The 18,721-nt window shown below is 42.9% G+C and overlaps 1 protein-coding gene and 1 pseudogene across 2 annotated transcripts in view; both read left to right on the top strand.

The window, feature by feature from the left end:
* The first annotated feature begins 8,973 nt into the window (after window positions 1-8,973).
* Window positions 8,974-10,570, top strand: LOC145862380 (retinal guanylyl cyclase 2 pseudogene; annotated as a pseudogene). The gene is made up of 2 exons (XR_014381792.1): window positions 8,974-9,536; window positions 9,735-10,570. The product of XR_014381792.1 is annotated as a retinal guanylyl cyclase 2 pseudogene (transcript).
* A 6,960-nt stretch (window positions 10,571-17,530) lies between these two features.
* Window positions 17,531-18,721, top strand: part of LOC106581277 (retinal guanylyl cyclase 2) — a 29,532-nt gene continuing 28,341 nt past the window's right edge. The window contains exons 1-3 of the mRNA XM_014163236.3: window positions 17,531-17,828; window positions 18,112-18,466; window positions 18,562-18,646. Of these exons, the coding sequence (XP_014018711.2) occupies window positions 17,535-17,828; window positions 18,112-18,466; window positions 18,562-18,646 (734 nt within the window). The 5' untranslated portion in view covers window positions 17,531-17,534. The remainder of the gene's footprint in view (window positions 17,829-18,111; window positions 18,467-18,561; window positions 18,647-18,721) is intronic.

Consider the following 18,721-nt stretch of genomic DNA (forward strand, 5'->3'; position numbering starts at 1 on the left):
GCAACGTCTTCAGAAAGGGATACTGTTGTAATATGAGTTAACATTGGAGTGTTTGTAAGGTGGTGTTGTTAATACTGATAAAACATAATTAGACCATCAAGTAACCGAATGAAACAAAATATACCACTATTCAAAAACTATCTTGAGGGATCAACTACACTACAGCCAAGGGAAGTGGAAAAATGATGTCATGTTGTATTTTGAGTGCTACATCCCTAGAGAGAAGGAGAGGGAGAGTGAGCAGGCCCATGACAGAATGATCTGTCCCAGCTCAAGAGAGCAGCCCTGGACAAGACCAGACAGACATACAGTCCCAGCCTGCAGGTTTAGCTCAGGGAAGAGGGGCAAGTCGCTAGTCCTCTAACTAATCTGTACTGAGCTGATAAGCGCAGCAGCACTGGTTGTGTGGGCGATGCACTATGTACCAGAGTGTCTGGATTTACAATTGTGTAATATGGTACTCTCTCTCTCTCTGTATCTTTTCTCTCTCTCTCTCTCTCTCTCTTTATCTCTCTCTTTCTCTCTCTCTTTATCTCTGTCTTGGTCTCTCTCTCTCTGTCTCTCCCTGTCTGCAGCATTCGACACTGATAGAAAATATTTGCTTAATGTTTTTTCGAAAACAGATTAAAGTGATAGTTCAAAATACAGAACTACATGTATTCCTATTAGGCCTTATTACACAAATACACATTATAAAGCTTGTATATCCTGAAAATGAAAAGGTTTATTTGAGCAGAAACCATGGGTATAAAATATTGACGTGGGATTCTGGGAAATGGGGAATTCATGCTGACTGCATTTTTCTAATTGGGGGCCGAAGTAGGGTTGTTATTATCAGTGGCGTGTATTCATGGACGCCAAGGAAAGCCAGGCTTCCCAAACAAAGTACAAAAAACATTTTTTTATACATAATCTTTCTATCTTTCATAATTTTCCTTCAATTCGCAAGAGGCTGAATGTATCTCACAGGAGAAAGCATCAGAGTGAGCGAAACAGCGCCCCTCTGTCTCTCTACATGTAGGCCATCTATCTGATGCTGTCTGGTCCAAACGAGTATGACATTGTTGCCACACGTAGCATTGAATGCAAGGGAAGCCAGCGAGAATTTGGCCTCCCTTGACAAAAAAAGACAAAAAATGTCCAATCAGTGTTGATCTGTGCGAGCTCAACTGTGAATGGTCCTGGAAGTGAAAAAAAGTGTCAAGGGAAGCCAGCTTGGATTTGGTGTCCCTCCTATCAAATCGCTTTGAGAGCATACATCATTAATAGAAAGAATTTGAATTGTTCCATCTAGTTGTGTTGTTGTCCTCCTGTGGCTAGTCCTAAATTAGCCATGGATGGAGATAGGGATTTGGACTTTTACTTAATTCTCTGTACTGGCCAATGACTATAACAGCAGTTCTGATCCAACCATTAATTCATACATTGTTGTGCCCCTGGCCTGAGAGGATGGAAGTTCAATATGCAGCTAGATGTAGAAGGCTAATGTTAACTAGCTAACGTTGCCCATGAATGGAAGTTAGGCTACCAGTAGTGAGCAAGCATTTTAGCCAGGTAGCCTAGGACAACATAAAATAAAAGCGTGTATTGTATGACAGAGTGAAAGACCGTTTCATCAGCATGAAAGAGAGGAGGATGGCATTGGTGTTTCTCTACAAGTAGGGTGAGTCACCATGTTTTTGTATTTGCACGAATGCCCGCCCACACACACAAACAGAAACCGAACCATAGACAGCTGCATCATATTTAGCTTATGTTGATTGGACTAAATTGTTTTTGGTATCTTTTAGTTGTCACTGTATTTTACGAAGCAGAGGTGATTTGATGATGTTGAAATGTTGAAGTTTAAATGGTGCTGGAATAGTGGAGGCAGCTCCTGTTTTCTTTGGGACTTGCGGTAACTCTGGGGTTCTAAATCAATAGTTGTTTAGTGGTCCGAAAATGTGGGAAACATTAACTTGCTTAACCATGCTGTGCCACCAATGCCATTCAAGGCCACAGTGTCTCCCGACCCCTCCTGTCTCAGCCTCCAGTATTCATGCTGCAATAGTTTATGTGTCCGGGGGCTAGGGTCAGTCTGTTATATCTGGAGTATTTCTCCTGTCTATCCGGTGTCCTGTGTGAATTTAAGTATGCTCTCTCTAATTCTCTCTCTTTCTTTCTTTCTTTCTTTCTTTCTTTCTTTCTTTCTTTCTTTCTTTCTTTCTCTCTCTCTCGCTGGACCTGAGCCCTAGGACCATGCCTCAGGACTACCTGGCCTGATGACTCCTTGCTGTCCCCAGTCCACCTGGTCGTGCTGCTGCTCCAGTTTCAACTGTTCTGCCTGCAGCTATGGAACCCTGACCCGTTCACTGGACGTGCTACCTGTCCCAGACCTGCTGTTTTCAACTCTCTAAAGACAGCAGGAGCGGTAGAGATACTCTGAATGATCGGCTATGAAAAGCCAACTGTAACGGTCGTTGTACGGAGTAGACCAAGGCGCAGCGTATTGAGTGCTCATATTTACTTTTATTGAACACTTACAAAACAAGAAAACGAACGACAACCAGTCTTGCAGGCTACACACAGCAATGCAAAAACAACTTCCCACAAAAGACAGGTGAAAAAGGGCTACCTAAGTATGACTCCCAATCAGCAACAACGATGTACAGCTGTTCCTGATTGAGAGCCATACCAGGCCAACAAAGAAATACACAACATAGAAAAACCATAGAAATACAAACCATAGAACAATACCCAAAAACCCCGGAACACATAAAACAAACACCCCTCTTACATCTCCACCCGGCACAGCCAGAAGAGGACTGGCCACCCCTCATAGCCTGTGTCCTCTCTAGGTTTCTTCCTAGTTTCTGGCCTTTCTAGGGAGTTTTTCCTAGCCACCGTGCTTCTACACCAGCATTGCTTGCTGTTTGGGGTTTTAGGCTGGGTTTCTGTACAGCACTTTGTGACATCAGCTGATGTAAGAAGGGCTTTATAAATAAATGTGATTGATTGATTGACATTAGGTCATGTAACTAACTGTCTGTTACATGCAATATGTGTCGTGGACTTCACTGGACAGAAGTTGCTATCCGGTTTTATCATAAAATAAAGGTGTGGTTGAATTTATTCTGCCACTGTCTTCTTATTGTCTCGGCCTATAGGCCTATATATCACGGTTGTAAGGCATATGAATTGACAGAAAACAACACAATTATCACAACACATACAGTGTAGGTTGTAACATGGCTTGGCTTCCCCAGTGATTTTACCCACTCACCGCTACAGGTTAATATTATCCAGTGCCACTTGGTGAAAGTGAATGCTACAATACAGATTGGAGATTGGTATTGGTATGTGCAAGTCTATTGTTTTTCCAGTCTAATGTACACTTGGCGCCATCGTGTGGACATGAAATAATATTTTGGGATTATAGGTAAAGGGATAGTTCCATCAAAATATACTTTTTTCCGCTTATCTTGTCTGTGGTCGATTCATCATCGCCATACCACTACTGTGACTATGGAAGAATAAACAAACATTTAATCAAGAGGTTACTAAGACGTGTTATGTCTGAACCTGCAAGTTACCTCAACATTAATAAATACATATACCTAAATGCTGTCCCAGGGACATCAGACCTAACTCACCAGTTCACATTCTCCTGTCTTTATCGGTGATTATATATCAAATCCACCAGATTGGGTCAGGGTAAGACCTATAAAGCATTCGAACAGGACAAGTAATGCACACTATAGCCATTCCATAAGCATATACTGTCCAGGTATGACAATAATAAATATTAGTTGTATCCATGGACTAGTTTTTGACAAAACTGCACGATAGAAAAGCATGTGTACACATTCATTTCATGAGTATGATTTGTGTGTGGTGATTTTGTATGTTTAGTTGCATGGTGTATTCTGCTGAGCGTCATTTTTCTCCCCTATTTCTGGCAGCAGGAGAGAAGTGTCAAGGTGTTATATTTAAGAGGCTCATCAGCTTATTCGGGATATGGGTCAGCAAAGGTGGAGTTGCTTTTCGACCCACCTCCCAGCACTTTCTCTCTCCTTCCCTTTCTCTCTTGCTGTCTCTCCCTCTCTTTTTTCACTCGCTTTCTCTCTCGCTCTCAATCTATCTCTCTGTGTGTCTCTCTCTCAAACACAAACACACGCACACACAGCCATAGCCTACCACCCAGGATTAAATGAAATAATAAAGACTTATCTAGTCATAGGAGATAATCCATTATACACTGCTCAAAAAAATAAAGGGAACACTTAAACAACACAATGTAACTCCAAGTCAATCACACTTCTGTGAAATCAAACTGTCCACTTAGGAAGCAACACTGATTGAAAATACATTTCACATGCTGTTGTGCAAATGGAATAGACAACAGGTGGAAATTATAGTCAATTAGCAAGACACCCCCAATAAAGGAGTGGTTCTGCAGGTGGGGACCACAGACCACTTCTCAGTTCCTATGCTTCCTGGCTGATGTTTTGGTCACTTTTGAATGCTGGCAGTGCTTTCACTCTAGTGGTAGCATGAGACGGAGTCTACAACCCACACAAGTGGCTCAGGTAGTGCAGCTCATCCAGGATGGCACATCAATGCGAGCTGTGGCAAGAAGGTTTACTGTGTCTGTCAGCGTAGTGTCCAGAGCATGGAGGCGCTACCAGGAGACAGGCCAGTACATCAGGAGACGTGGAGGAGGCCGTAGGAGGGCAACAACCCAGCAGCAGGACCGCTACCTCCGCCTTTGTGCAAGGAGGAGCAGGAGGAGCACTGCCAGAGCCCTGCAAAATGACCTCCAGCAGGCCACAAATGTGCATGTGTCTGCTCAAACGGTCAGAAACAGACTCCATGAGGGTGGTATGAGGGCCCGACGTCCACAGGTGGGGGTTGTGCTTACAGCCCAACACCATGCAGGACGTTTGGCATTTGCCAGAGAACACCAAGATTGGCAAATTCGCCACTGGCGCCCTGTGCTCTTCACAGATTAAAGCAGGTTCACACTGAGCACATGAGACAGACGTGACAGAGTCTGGAGACGCCATGGAGAACGTTCTGCTGCCTGCAACATCCTCCAGCATGACCGGTTTGGCAGTGGGTCAGTCATGGTGTGGGGTGGCATTTCTTTGGGGGGCCGCACAGCCCTCCATGTGCTCGCCAGAGGTAGCCTGACTGCCATTAGGTACCGAGATGAGATCCTCAGACCCCTTGTGAGACCATATGCTGGTGTTGTTGGCCCTGGGTTTCTCCTAATGCAAGACAATGCTAGACCTCATGTGGCTGGAGTGTGTCAGCAGTTCCTGCAAGAGGAAGGCATTGATGCTATGGACTGGCCTGCCCGTTCACCAGACCTGAATCCAATTGAGCACATCTGGGACATCATGTCTCGCTCCATCGACCAACGCCACATTGCACCACAGACTGTCCAGGAGTTGGCGGATGCTTTAGTCCAGGTCTGGGAGGAGATCCCTCAGGAGACCATCCGCCACCTCATCAGGAGCATGCCCAGGCGATGTAGGGAGGTCATACAGGCACGTGGAGGCCACACACACTACTGAGCCTCATTTTGACTTGTTTTAAGGACATTACATCAAAGTTGGATCAGCCTGTAGTGTGGTTTTCCACTTTAATTTTGAGTGTGACTCCAAATCCAGACCTCCATGGGTTGATAAATTGGATTTCCATTGATTATTTTTGTGTGATTTTGTTGTCAGCACATTCAACTATGTAAAGAAAAAAGTATTTAATAAGATTATTTCTTTCATTCAGATCTAGGATGTGTTGTTTAAGTGTTCCCTTTATTTTTTTGAGCAGTATATTTATCCGGGTTCAAATATAGTAGGCCTGTCCATATTCAAATATATGTTGTCATGTCGAAATGGATTCCCTAAAAACATGATACAACTTTTTCGTAGCAGGTTAGGATAATTAACGTAGCAGGTTAGGAGAATTAGGTTAAGGTTAGGAAAATGGTTAGGGTTAGCAAAGATTCTCTCCTGACCTGCCTACGAAATGTCACCTGCATCGAAGTGCAGTGTTTTTAGGGAGTCCCGATGCCAAAAGCCAGATGTTTGTATCTAGGCTAGGGCCAATCCTCAAAAAGGGCTTTAGTTTTTGAAACACTCCTACCAAAGGTAGGATAAAACACAACCATATTTTTTTACATCTCTAATGTCTCCCATTTAGGAAATGGATGGTTGTGTAAAAAAGGGCAGAACACGGGCCAAGTGGAGATGGGCCACATAAACTCATGTAACCCAATATTGCAAGCACTGATATTGCTAAAAATGTGCCCTCATTCAGTGCTGTATGGTCCTGCCTGACAAAAATACATACAGTTACACATGTGTTTTGATGTTGCGGCTATTGTAATAGCTCTAAGGAAAACACCCCTTAAACTAGGTAAGTGCAGAGTAATTATTGGCTGGAGGAGGTGGGGGGTTGTGGTTCATACATGCATAATCTATGAGCAGAATTACTGTTTTACCTCGATTAGCCACAAAATCCCTAGTTTGAAAGTGATTGTTTACTGGAAGCTGTGTGGCGCCATTTTCCCCACATTTCCCCCCACGTGGGCCAGCCCCCTAGCAATTCGAGTTCCAACCAATGAGCTTTAGCCCCTCGCTATTTGAGTGACAGCTGGCAATGACATGGTGTAGTATGCAATTTTCAGGGACCACTTTTGGCTAGTGGGCGCTATTTTCAGAACTACTGGCTAAAAAGTATACAAAAGTACCAGAGAATATCTTTGATAGAGAACTTGACAAGTCAAATGTGCTCTAATTCAGTGCTGTATGGTCCTGTCTGACAAAAATACATACAGTTACAGGTTTTTTGATGTTGTGACTATTGTAATCTTATCAGATTTAAGTAAAACAAGTGGGCTGAGATGGTGAAAACTGTAATTTCTTTTCAGTCTTATATTCCTCTTTGGATTTTATATGTTTAGCCTCTTGCAATTATGTTAAGGGGCCCCCCTAGATTTGACTCCAAATCCATAATGGAGTCCAAAATACAATATGGCTACCGCAATACCAATACCATGAGACTCTCACAAACTTGATGGTTTTCTTCATTTTGCTCTACGACCCCCACAAGTGTCTTGGGACTCGTCTGAAGTTGGTACAGACGATCTGACAACTTTTGTCTGTAGTGTCCAGTTTGGGCTACACACTAAAATGACCACTCTGCGGAAAGGTGAGACTCTCACGAACACATACATGTCGCCCACAGGCCTGACAAGACCCGTCTGAAGGTCCCCGGTACCAGTTGAAAACATGAATTAAAGTATATATGGAGACTGTTTAGTTTAAAAAATAAGGGGTTAAATACATGTTAAAAAAACAAGAAATGTTTCCTGATCTTTCAGATACAAGGACAGACACTTCAGAACAAACTTCCTTTTGGGGTGGACTATCTGTTGTTCCATGTAGTGAATCTCTTATTCAATGCATTTGTATGGGCTAAAAGCAGTAAGGACAAAAACACATTTTCATCAAATAATGTTTTTATATTTTGCTTTGATACATCAATGGGTCTTAAAATTCTAAATCAAATAGCAAAATGATCCTTGGTATGACCTTAAAACAATTCCAAGTCACAAGTCTCTTTGAGCATCAATGATGCAACTCGGAGGCTCCCACAAATGGAAAGAGAACTCTGAACACCCTCTGCCTAGGTCTACAACTTGTGGTATACCAACTGTGGTATAACTTGTGCCTCCATTATTGGGCTCTTAAGTCACCTCCTTATTATTTAGAAGTAAGCTTTAATTTGTTGTGAAGCTTTGATTCATTGCTATTCCAATATGGCTGCCTGAATCCAAGATGACCTCCCTCTGGCTCACTGCATTGTGATGCACGTTGAGATGTGCTGGAACCTTGGGCCCCAAAACATTTCCTTCGATGTCTGAGCCCACTTGTTTTCCTTAGAGCCAGTTAGAATAGCCACAACATCAAAAGACGTGTAACTGTATGTATTTTTGTCAGGCAGGACCACACAGCGCTGAATGAGAGCACATTTGTCTTCTTGAGTTGTCTATTAATCAGCTACCAAACATTTTAGTTTACATAAATCATAAATATTAGTAGTTGATATTTCCGCCTATTGTATCTCTGTGTATACATGTCTATATTTCCAAGATGCATTAAGATATCCTAATGCAGTTTATTTGTGTATGTAGGGCAGGCAACTGATTACTTGTATTCCACATTTGAGCAATATCAGAGCTTGCAATATTGGGTTACATTAGTTTATGTGGCCCATCCCCCTCCAATCTGCATTTTTTTAGTTTAGTTTTGGAGTAAAATATTTTTACACAACCATCCATTTCATAAATGGGAGACATTAGAGATGTGAAAAAATATGGTTGTGTTTTTGTTCGACCTCTGGTAGGGGTATAATTTTTTGGGGAGGCCCTGCCACTAGCCTAATCTGTCTAAATTGGCACTGGGTTCCTGAAACACGTCGTCAAAACAGCTGAAATGACTGACGCAGGCAAATATTGAGGAGCTCAGGGGATACACGCGCAGGGAAAACCCTTCGTTAACGTTAATTATTCCCTCTACACCTGAGAGCAAATTCAACTTCAGTGTGAGGCCTATCATTGTCACATAAACGCATCAGACCAATTATTGTTCGGTGCACAGTGTTCATGCAACAAGCTGTCTCCATGGCAAAGGAAATAAATCAGTTATGTGACCCTAGATAAAATACTTTGTTTTTCATCTTCATCACTGTTATTAGTGCCAAATAGAAAACATATAATTATATTTCTTTAGAGCCCTCTATTTAAATTAAAATGTGATTTTCTGCAGAATATAGGCCTAGGCTATTATCTTGACAAGGCGTTGTGAGATGAGATGTGTTTCTGAGACTCCAACGTACGTTGGCAATCCTCTTATAGTGTGCCTTACTGAATATGGATTAGGTCCGGGTGCAGCACCCGTTTTGCCTACAGGTCACTTTGAAAGGGCTTTGATTGAATTGGCGTGGTTGATCTTGGCCTGCTATCATTTATAATATATATTCATTAGACATTCAATATAAATACGTTTTACATTGAAGACAATATCGCTTTATTTTGCATGCTTTTGTAGTCTACGTTTCTGCAACCTGTTGAGCATCAGGTAACCTTTGCTTGTCAAGAAGGATACTTTACACGGATACATAATGTTAGTCTGTTTGATTCTACTGAGCTAACATTATAAGGTGAGAAAAATGTTGCTTGTGTGGGGTGGAGCAGACCTGTGTAAGGCGCGCTAGCCTCTTCAAGCGCCAACAGCGGCATGTAAGGAGCTCTCCAGGGTGCTGAAGTTGACAGACAACGGAGCTCCTGCCTCTGCCTCACTCTATCATACAGACCAGAAAGATAATGAGGTGTTGTGGCTTCAACTGGGCAACGGTATGACATTTCACATGAGTGAAAATATAGAGAATACTGGAATGGTGAGGTGAGGATTACTGCAAAAAAACAAGAGTGTTAACAAAACTATCCTCAGACTTCACAGCTTTGAAAAAGGCCAAAGAAAGCAATGGTAAGTGCGACATATTATGATTAAAGCTATGCTATTCAAGAGTGTCTCTTTGAGATAACATGCTATCAAATCCAGTGATCTCACTCTCACATAGCCTACTTTGTGTTAACACTATGCAGTTTATAAAACGTTGAAGTAGCCTAACCCTTATTAGAAGTTATGTTAAAATGAATAGGCTAACTTAATCTTTTTTTGCAGATGTTTTTGGTTTGGTGTATAATGCTTTGATGTAGGATCAGATCACAGTTCACCAATACGGATACTCCAGCAGGATAATGCAACATATTCCTCTAAATGTTAGAGGTGTGCTATGGGACTTATCCAACTATCCCTATGGCCCCATCTTCAAGAGCAGACACAGCCTTGCAACTCTGCCATTCTATAACTTTCTGCTATGGGTCCTGCTCGGGGTTTTGACGTTTCCATGCTGTGTCCAGTGTTTAATCTTCAAAGTTGGGGTCCTTGGGCCCTGGAACTGCGACCCGGTCTACTCCAAGGCCCTACCTGCGCTGGCCGCTAAACTGGCCGTGGGCAGAATAAACGAGGATTTCAGTTTAGATTTGGGCAGCAAATTGGACTTTGTGATCCTGCAAGAAGCATGTGAAACGTCTAAAGCATTGACAACATTTGTGTACTACGAGAAGATGGTGGACGGTTTCGTCGGACCCACGAATCCAGGATACTGTGACGCAGCCTCACTTTTGGGCAAAAACTGGGATAAAGCGATCTTTTCCTGGGCTTGTATTAACTATGAGTTGGATCGAATCAAGAGCTACCCAACCTTCACTCGGACACTGCCGTCACCCACACGGGTGTTGTTCACCGTGTTGAAGCATTTCAGTTGGGCCAACATCGGCATCGTGTCTTCCAATGAGGATATCTGGATAGACACCGCCGGTAAAGCGGCCAACTCCCTGCGGAGCCAGGGACTTCCCGTTGGCATCGTAGAGTCGGTGGGAATGAACGAAACGGAGATGGAAAGCACACTGAGCAGAATCCAGGCTGCTGGAGAGATCAAAGGCAAGTGTTTTTAACAACATATTTACCTTCTATTTGATAAAGTTTTGTTTACTGAAAAGATACGAGTGAAATAAGTGCAGGCTATGCTATCAAGCCTCACAAGACTGTTCTTTATGTTGTGTTTATTTAACTACGCAACAGAAAATCTGAGCCTGATCAGTTTAAAGGCGTAATCCGCAGTTGAAACAATAACAAATCACTGAGGGATGGGGCTGGAAAAATGTAACCACTCTCAAATTCATAGAAAGAGCTATGGATAAGTACTAACCATCCATGATAACAACATTATAGTTTTAACCATGTTTTGAGGCTATAAAGTGTTTGTTTACATTTACTTTGTTTACAAACATTGGAGTACTACAAGCAGTGGCGATTTTATCATGTAAATCTTGGTGGGGCAAACTTTTTTATGCATGCCAGCAAAGCCACTACACAACACTAAACAATACATTAATTGCATTATAACGGTGACAAACGGTGCCCACAAACTGTTAAGGCCTACATAAAGCTGTCCCACCAGCAGATCTTTCCTTTCAGCACCATGGAGTGAATCCTTACCACGGCTTCACCTGGCTATCAGCGGAGCCTTGTCTGGCAGCGAAACAGTTAATTCAGGATTATTTACTGCCTTTTTAAAAACCATATCTGATATGGCTGACAAATGTGGTTACTGCTGACTCCTTGTGGATTTGTGTAAGTCGATAAGAACCACATTCTCCTTCAATAATAACAAACTCCAAAATGAGTTTAGACTTTTGAACCATGCACAAACATTATTACATTTATGTTCAGTAAATTCATCATGTTTGTTCTTATATCATTAATACTTACCTCTAAGTATAAGCAAGTGCAAGCAACAAGCTGAGGTAGGCCTATTTGTTCAGCACTTTCAAGATGGACACCAACAAAAATTCAGATGTTATCTCAGATAAATTCAACAAGATGTTGAGGCCTTAACTTTACTCTGCTTTAAGTCACCACACACACACGGGGAGAGAGAGAGAGAGAGAGAGAGAGAGAGAGAGAGAGAGAGACTCGGTTCGCCTACCATTTGAAGTATTTTATTAGGCCTATGTAGTCTAAAAAGAAAGGAAAATACGATCATGTGGATCCACTTTTATATACAATATACTGACGCACAGACAGCTCTCTACTGGGTTTTGCTGTGCTTACTTCCTGCAGGAGATTGGTGGGCAGAGTAGGAGAGGTGTGTGAGCTGGGAGGGTTGTCACTGCTGAGGCGGCACACCTATGAAAGCTCAGCTGTGGCATAAAGCCACTGTTTTCCCGTTCAGCAAGAGATTCCTCTCTCCATGCATACCTTTAGTTGTTTTGTTGTGTCTTTGGCAGTTGACACCTAATTTACTGACCTTCATGCCTCATCTGATTATTGTTGTTAGTGTTTACTTCATTAATGGAATAAATTAATTTAGTAATTTCTTTACTCAGTGTGTAGTTTCCCATTGTTTGTTACAGTCTTGAGCCAGGTTGTAACAAGTGGGGGCTCATCTGGGATCTCTGTGGAGTTACTCCCTGGAATTGCATTTGTTTGGTAGCATTTGCTAACTGGTTAAGGTGGTATTTTAAAGTAAAGTGCTTTGAGATTATTGTTTGGCTAACCCTTCTGTCTATGGGGTTATGTTGTGCGATGTTAGCTGTGAGAGATTGTTGGGGTAGCGTGGATTGGCTACCTGGACTCTTGTCTTCTCCCATGGTAGGTTTAGCAACGCGTGTCCTTTACGACACATGTTGGGCAGTGTTAATTCTTTGTTATTTTTGTGTGGTGACCGTGGCTGGAGAAGTTGTCCCGGGAGCACGTCTGCGGCTCAGAGGGGTAACCAGCTTGCTGGGAGCTTCTTCTGTGACAGCGGGCTGAAGTGCATAAATACCCAGCGCCAGTAACTGCATGAAGACGAGGGTTGAGCTAGTAATAGGTCTTGGAAGTTTCATTCTTTTTTTTCTCTCCTGTGTGGTTGGCACTGTGCTTCTGTTTTGTCTGGTTTGGTGTACTCAATTGGGGTGAGAGCAGATTGTTGTTTGTCCATAGTTGGTTGACTGTTTGACTATGGCTAACATTGAGGAATTCAAGATTTTCCTCTCGAGGTTCGTCATATTAAGGGGGCGGACAATGTTTTGGTGGATGCGTTGTCCCGCGTGCCCTCTCCTTAGCCGTCCTGTTAAATACTGTTGTCTGTTCTCCGACAATTTGGTCTCCTCTCTCTTGGTCTCGCTCTTCCCTCCTTTTCTTAATTTGCATCCAGGCACCATGGTTGCTGAAGTTGGAGGTGTGGGTTGAGTTAAGTGGTGGACCTGGGTGGTTGGATGTCAAGGAGTGCAAGCATATTTGTGCTTGTGTTTATTAAAACATTTTTGTTTTGTTTCAGGGACATGGGAGGTCCCCATTTTTATGGGTGGGGGTGTGATGGCCCCTCCCTGCTCTGTCTCCTGGGTTTTGCTGTGCTTATTTCCTTGGTGGGCGGTGTAGGAGATTGGTGGGCGGCGTAGGAGAGGTGGGCAGAGCTGGGAGGGTTGTCACTGCTGAGGCGGCACACCTGTGAAAGCTCAGCTGTGGCATAAAGCCACTGTTTTCCCGTTCAGCAAGAGATTCCTCTCTCCATGCATACCTTTAGTTGTTTTGTTGTGTCTTTGGCAGTTGAGACCTAATTTACTGACCTTCATGCCTCATCTGATTATTGTGGAATAAATTCATTTTGTTATTCCTTTACTCAGTGTGTGGTTTCCCATTGTGTGTTACTATCTTGAGCCAGGTTGTATCACAGCATATTGCGCAAACAAAACAACCCTCGCAATATCAACTGGAATTACATGGGTCTGTTACTGTTTATAACAAATATTTGAACGGTGAGAATGTCACTGGCAAACATGGTTACAGACACAACAACATTATATAGTATCTCCTCAAGAAAAGCACATGAGCTAATTATAATACATAAAGTAAGATAAACAATGAAATCATTCCAACATTGCCTAAATTGATGAATAAGGTACTAATGAGAGACCTATATAAGCAATAGGCCTATAACAATTGAGATGTACAAACTAGGGCATAAGGGAACGATGAGGGCATAAGAGGCAATCCATAATGTCGATTAAGACATTAATGAGTGAGCTAAGATGGACTAATCAATATAACTTTGTTCAGCACTTTTGAAATGTACAGCGACAGAATTCAGAACATGGGCCGTTCTTACAGTATTCTCTCTGTACACCAAGTCAGAACTGTAGGATAAATAGAGGGCGTATAAGCAGACAATGAAAGCTCTTACAGTATTCGATTACATTTCTCAAAAACAGATTATAGGCTACATGTTCACCACCAAGTAAGAACAGTAGGCTAAGTTCTGAGGGGGAAAGGGACCAAAATAGGCACATGGGTTACTAACAGCTTACTACACAACATACACTTAGTATGAGTGTAATACAGTACAATGCATTCGGAAAGTATTCAGACCCCTTTTTCCACATTTTGTTGTTACAGCCTTATTCTAAAAGCGATTACGTTTTGTTTCTCTCATCAATCTACACACTACAGCATAATGACAAAGCAAATATTTTAGAATAAATAAATAAAGCAAGAAAGAGACCACGTTCGTATGCAGCTTTATTTAATCAATAAATGTGTTTTTACATTGTATGCAAACTGATATGTGACACAAATTAATGCCAAAATAACATGTAAAACATGCACAAAAAATAAATAAAAAAAGAACAGGTGGGGCTCAAAACAGGTATGAATGACAGGTCGCCACTGACAACAAATCAGATCAAATTTAATTTGTCACATGCGCCGAATACAACAGGTGTACCTTACAGTGAAATGCTTACTTACAAGCCCTTAACTAACAATGCAGTTTTAAGAAAAAATAAGTGCTAAGAAAGTATTTACTAAATAAACTGAAGTAAACAACATAGAAATAAAAATAAATAAAAATGAAAAAAATAAGAAAATCGAAAATAACTAATAATTAAAGAGTAACAACAAAATAACAGTAGCGAGACTATATACAGGGGTACCGGTACAGAGTCAATGTGCGGGGGCACCGGTTAATTGAGGTAATTGAGGTAATATGTACATGTAGGTAGAGGTAAAGTGACTATGCATAGACAATAAACAGAGATTAGCAGCAACCTAATGGTTAGTCATTCAGGAGTCTTATGGCTTGGGGGTAGAAGCTGTTAAGCCTTTTGGACCTAGACTTGTTGCTCCGGTACCGCTTGCTGTGCGTAGCAGGGAGAACAGTCTATGAGTAGAGTGGCTGGAGTCTTTGGCAAATTTTAGGGCCTTCTTCTGACACTGCCTGGTATAGAGGTCCTGGATGGCAGGAAGCTTGGCCCCAGTGATGTACTGGGCCGTACGCACTACCCTCTGTAGTGCCTTGCGGTCGGAGGCCGAACAGTTGCCATACCAGGCAGTGATGAACCCGTCAGGATGCTCTCGATGATGCAGCTGTAGAACCTTTTGATGATCTGAGGACCCATGCCAAATCTTTTCAGTCTCCTGGGGGGGAATAGGTGTTGTAGTGCCCTCTTCACGACTGTCTTGGTGTGCTTGGACCATGACAGTTCGTTGGTGATGTTGACTCAAAGGAACTTGAAACTTGATTGGCTCCACTTCAGCCCCGTCGATGAGAATCGGGGCGTGCTCGGCCCTCCTTTTCCTGTAGTCCTCAATCATCTCCTTAATCTTGATCACGTTGAGGGAGAGGTTGTTGTCCTGGCACCACACTGCCTCTGATCTCCTCCCTGTAGGCTGTCTCATTGTTGTCGGTGATCAGGCCTACCACTGTTGTGTCATCGGCAAACTTAATGATGGTGTTGGAGTTGTGCTTGGCCATGCAGTCATGGGTGAACAGAGAGTACAGGAGGGGACTGAGCACGCACCCCTGATGGGCCTCTGTGTTGAGGATCTGCTTGGCGGATGTGTTGTTACCTACCTTTACCACCTGGGAGCGGCCCGTCAGTAAGTCCAGGATCCAGTTGCAGAGGGAAGTGTTTGGTCCCAGGGTCCTTAGTTTAGTGACGAGCTTTGAGGGCACTATAGTGTTGAATGCTGAGCTGTAGTCAATGAATAGCATTCTCAAGTAGGCGTTCCTTTTGTCCAGGTGGGAAAGAGCAGTGTGGAGGGCAATAGAGATTGCATCATCTGTGGATCTGTTAGAGTGGTATGCAAATTGGAGTGGGTCTAGGGTTTCTGAGATAATGTGGTTGATGTGAGCCATGACCAGCCTTTCAATTCACTTCATGGCTACAGACATGAGTGCTACGGGTCGGGAGTCATTTAGGCAGGTTATCTTGTATTTTGGGACTTTGGGACATATTTGGGACATATTTTCTTATGGGGTACGACAGTTGTGATTTAAACAACATGCCTACCACTTTGAAGATGCAAATAATTTTTTATTGTGAAACAAACAAGAAATAAGATAAAAAAACTTGAGCGTGCATAACTATTCACCCCAACAAAGTCAATACTTTGTAGAGCCACCTTTGCAGCAATTACAGATGCAAGTCTCTTGGGGTATGTCTCTATAAGCTTGGCACATCTAACCACTGGGATGTTTGCCCATTCTTCAAGGCAAAACTGTTCCAGCTCCTTCAAGTTGAATGGGTTCCGCTGGTGTACAGCAATATTTAAGTCATACCACAGATTCTCAATTGGATTGAGGTCTGGGCTTTGACTAGGCCCTTCCAAGACATTTGAATGTTTCCCCTTAAACCACTCAAGTGTTGCTTTAGCAGTATGCTTAGGGTCATCTCATTGTCCTGCTGGAAGGTGAACCTCCATCCCAGTCTCAAATCTCTGGAAGACTGAAACAGGTTTCCCTCAAGAAATTCCCTGTATTTAGCGCCATCCATCATTCCTTCAATTCTGACCAGTTTCAGAATTGATGCCCTCCTTGACTGGTCGCTGCCGATGAAAAACATCCCCACAGCATGATGCTGCCACCACCATGCTTCACTGTTAGGATGGTTTTCTCGGGGTGATGAGAGGTGTTGGGTTTGCGCCACACATAGTGTTTTCCTTGATGGCCAAAAAGCTAAATGTTAGTCTCATCTGACCAGAGTACCTTCTTCCATATGTTTGGGGAGTCTCCTATTTAAAAAAAAAGGCGTTTTTCTGGCCACTCTTCCGTAAAGCCCAGCTCTGTGGAGTGTACGGCATAAAGTGGTCCTATGGACAGATACTCCAATCTCCGCTGTGGAGCTTTGCAGCTCCTTCAGGGTTATCTTTGGTCTCTTTGCTGCCTCTCTGATTAATGCCCTCCTTGCCTGGTCTGTGAGTTTTGGTGGTTGGCCCTCTCTTGGCAGGTTTGTTGTGGTGCCATATTCTTTACATTTTTTAATAACGGATTTAATGGTGCTCGGTGGGCTGTTCAAAGTTTCTGATATTTTTTTATAACCCAACCCTGATCTGTACTTCTCCACAACGTTGTCTCTGACCTGTTTGGACAGCTCCTTGGTCTTCATATTGCCGCTTGCTTGGTGGTGCCCCTTGCTTAGTGGTGTTGCAGACTCTTGGGCCTTTCAGAACAGGTGTATATATGCTGAGATCATGTGACACTTAGATTGCACACAGGTGGACTTTATTTAACTAATTATGTGACTTCTGAAGGTAATTGGTTGTACCAGATCTTATTTAGGGCATCATACATATGCACGCACCACTTTTCCGTTTAAAAAAATATATATTCTTTGAAACAAGATAATTTTTTCATTTCACGTCACCAATTTGGACTATTTTGTGTATGTCCATTACATGAAATCCAAATAAAAATATATTTAAATTACAGGTTGTAATGCAACAAAATAGGAAAAATGCCAAGGGGGATGAATACTTTTGCAAGGCACTGTACATATAATTCATTTTTATGTCCCAAATGTTATGTAGCGACTGCAGATTGCCCCTTTAAGGTGGCGATTCCTCACTGTCTCTGTCCTGTGTGTTCCAGTGATCATCATGTGCATGCACTCTGCTCTGATTGGTGGGGAGCAGCAGACAGCCTTCCTGCTGAAGGCTCATGAGATGGGTCTGACGAAGGGCCGCTACGTGTTTGTCCCCTATGACACCCTGCTCTACAGCCTGCCCTACGCCAACACATCCTACTTCCCCCTGCAAAACAACACCAAGCTGCGGCAGGCCTACGACGCCGTGCTCACCATCACCGTGTCCTCAGATCTGATGTCATTCAACGAGGCATTCAACATGGCCAAGAGGTTTGAGGAACTCACCATATCACTGGTCCCACAGCAGGTAAGGAGGGTGTTTCTTGATGTTTTCAATTGTGGGATGTGAGTGGATTCCATCTGAGTTTCAATTGATCTTTATGTTATCACAATGTTATTACAATAGTATTATAAATATGCCATTGATTGTATTTATTGAACATTGGTTATGTAGAGAAACACCAAAATCTTCAGGCCATTTGATATATAACTTTTTGGGGGTGAGTTTTAGATCAGTGTATCACGCTCAGTTTGAGAAAAGCTAATCATTTTAACCAAATAAACCATTTATCAATGGCCTTGCATTCCAGGTCAATCCCCTGTTTGGAACCATCTACAATGGTATTTACCTCCTTGCCAAAGCCATGCACAATGCCAGGAGAGCTGGCCAGTGGCTCTCTGGGACCAACCTAGCTTATTTCACCAGGAACATGACGTTCTCTGGCTTCAACCAGAAGATCCAGATAGACACTGAAGGGGAGAGCCAGACCAACTATGTCATCCTGGACTCCGACGGATGGGAGGGTCAGCTGTACCGCTCCTATCTGGTGGACCTGAGCTCTGACATGGTCCGCTTCGCAGGCAAATCCATTCATTTCCCTGGGGGTTCCCCTCCCCCCTCAGACTCCAGCTGTTGGTTTGAACCAAATACAATCTGCACTGGAGGTAGAGAACCTGTTTGCCTGTTAGTTTGTGTCTTTCATTCTTCCATCACACAACCAAACCTTGTATTTAGTCTCTATGTCTTACCTGTGTCTCAGGTGTGGAGATAACCTTCGTCATAGTGGTGGTTGTGATCATCTTCATTCTGATCGTGGGAGGACTTGGTCTAAGTCTGTTCGTAAGGTAACTCTTCTCACTGTCCTGTTCATCTGTTTCTTACTGTATTTGTATGCTGTTTAGCAGAGGTGTGGACTCGAG

This window comes from Salmo salar, chromosome 20, assembly GCF_965601325.2.
Source record: "Salmo salar chromosome 20, fSalSal1, whole genome shotgun sequence".
In the NCBI taxonomy this organism is placed as follows: Eukaryota; Metazoa; Chordata; class Actinopteri; order Salmoniformes; family Salmonidae; genus Salmo; species Salmo salar.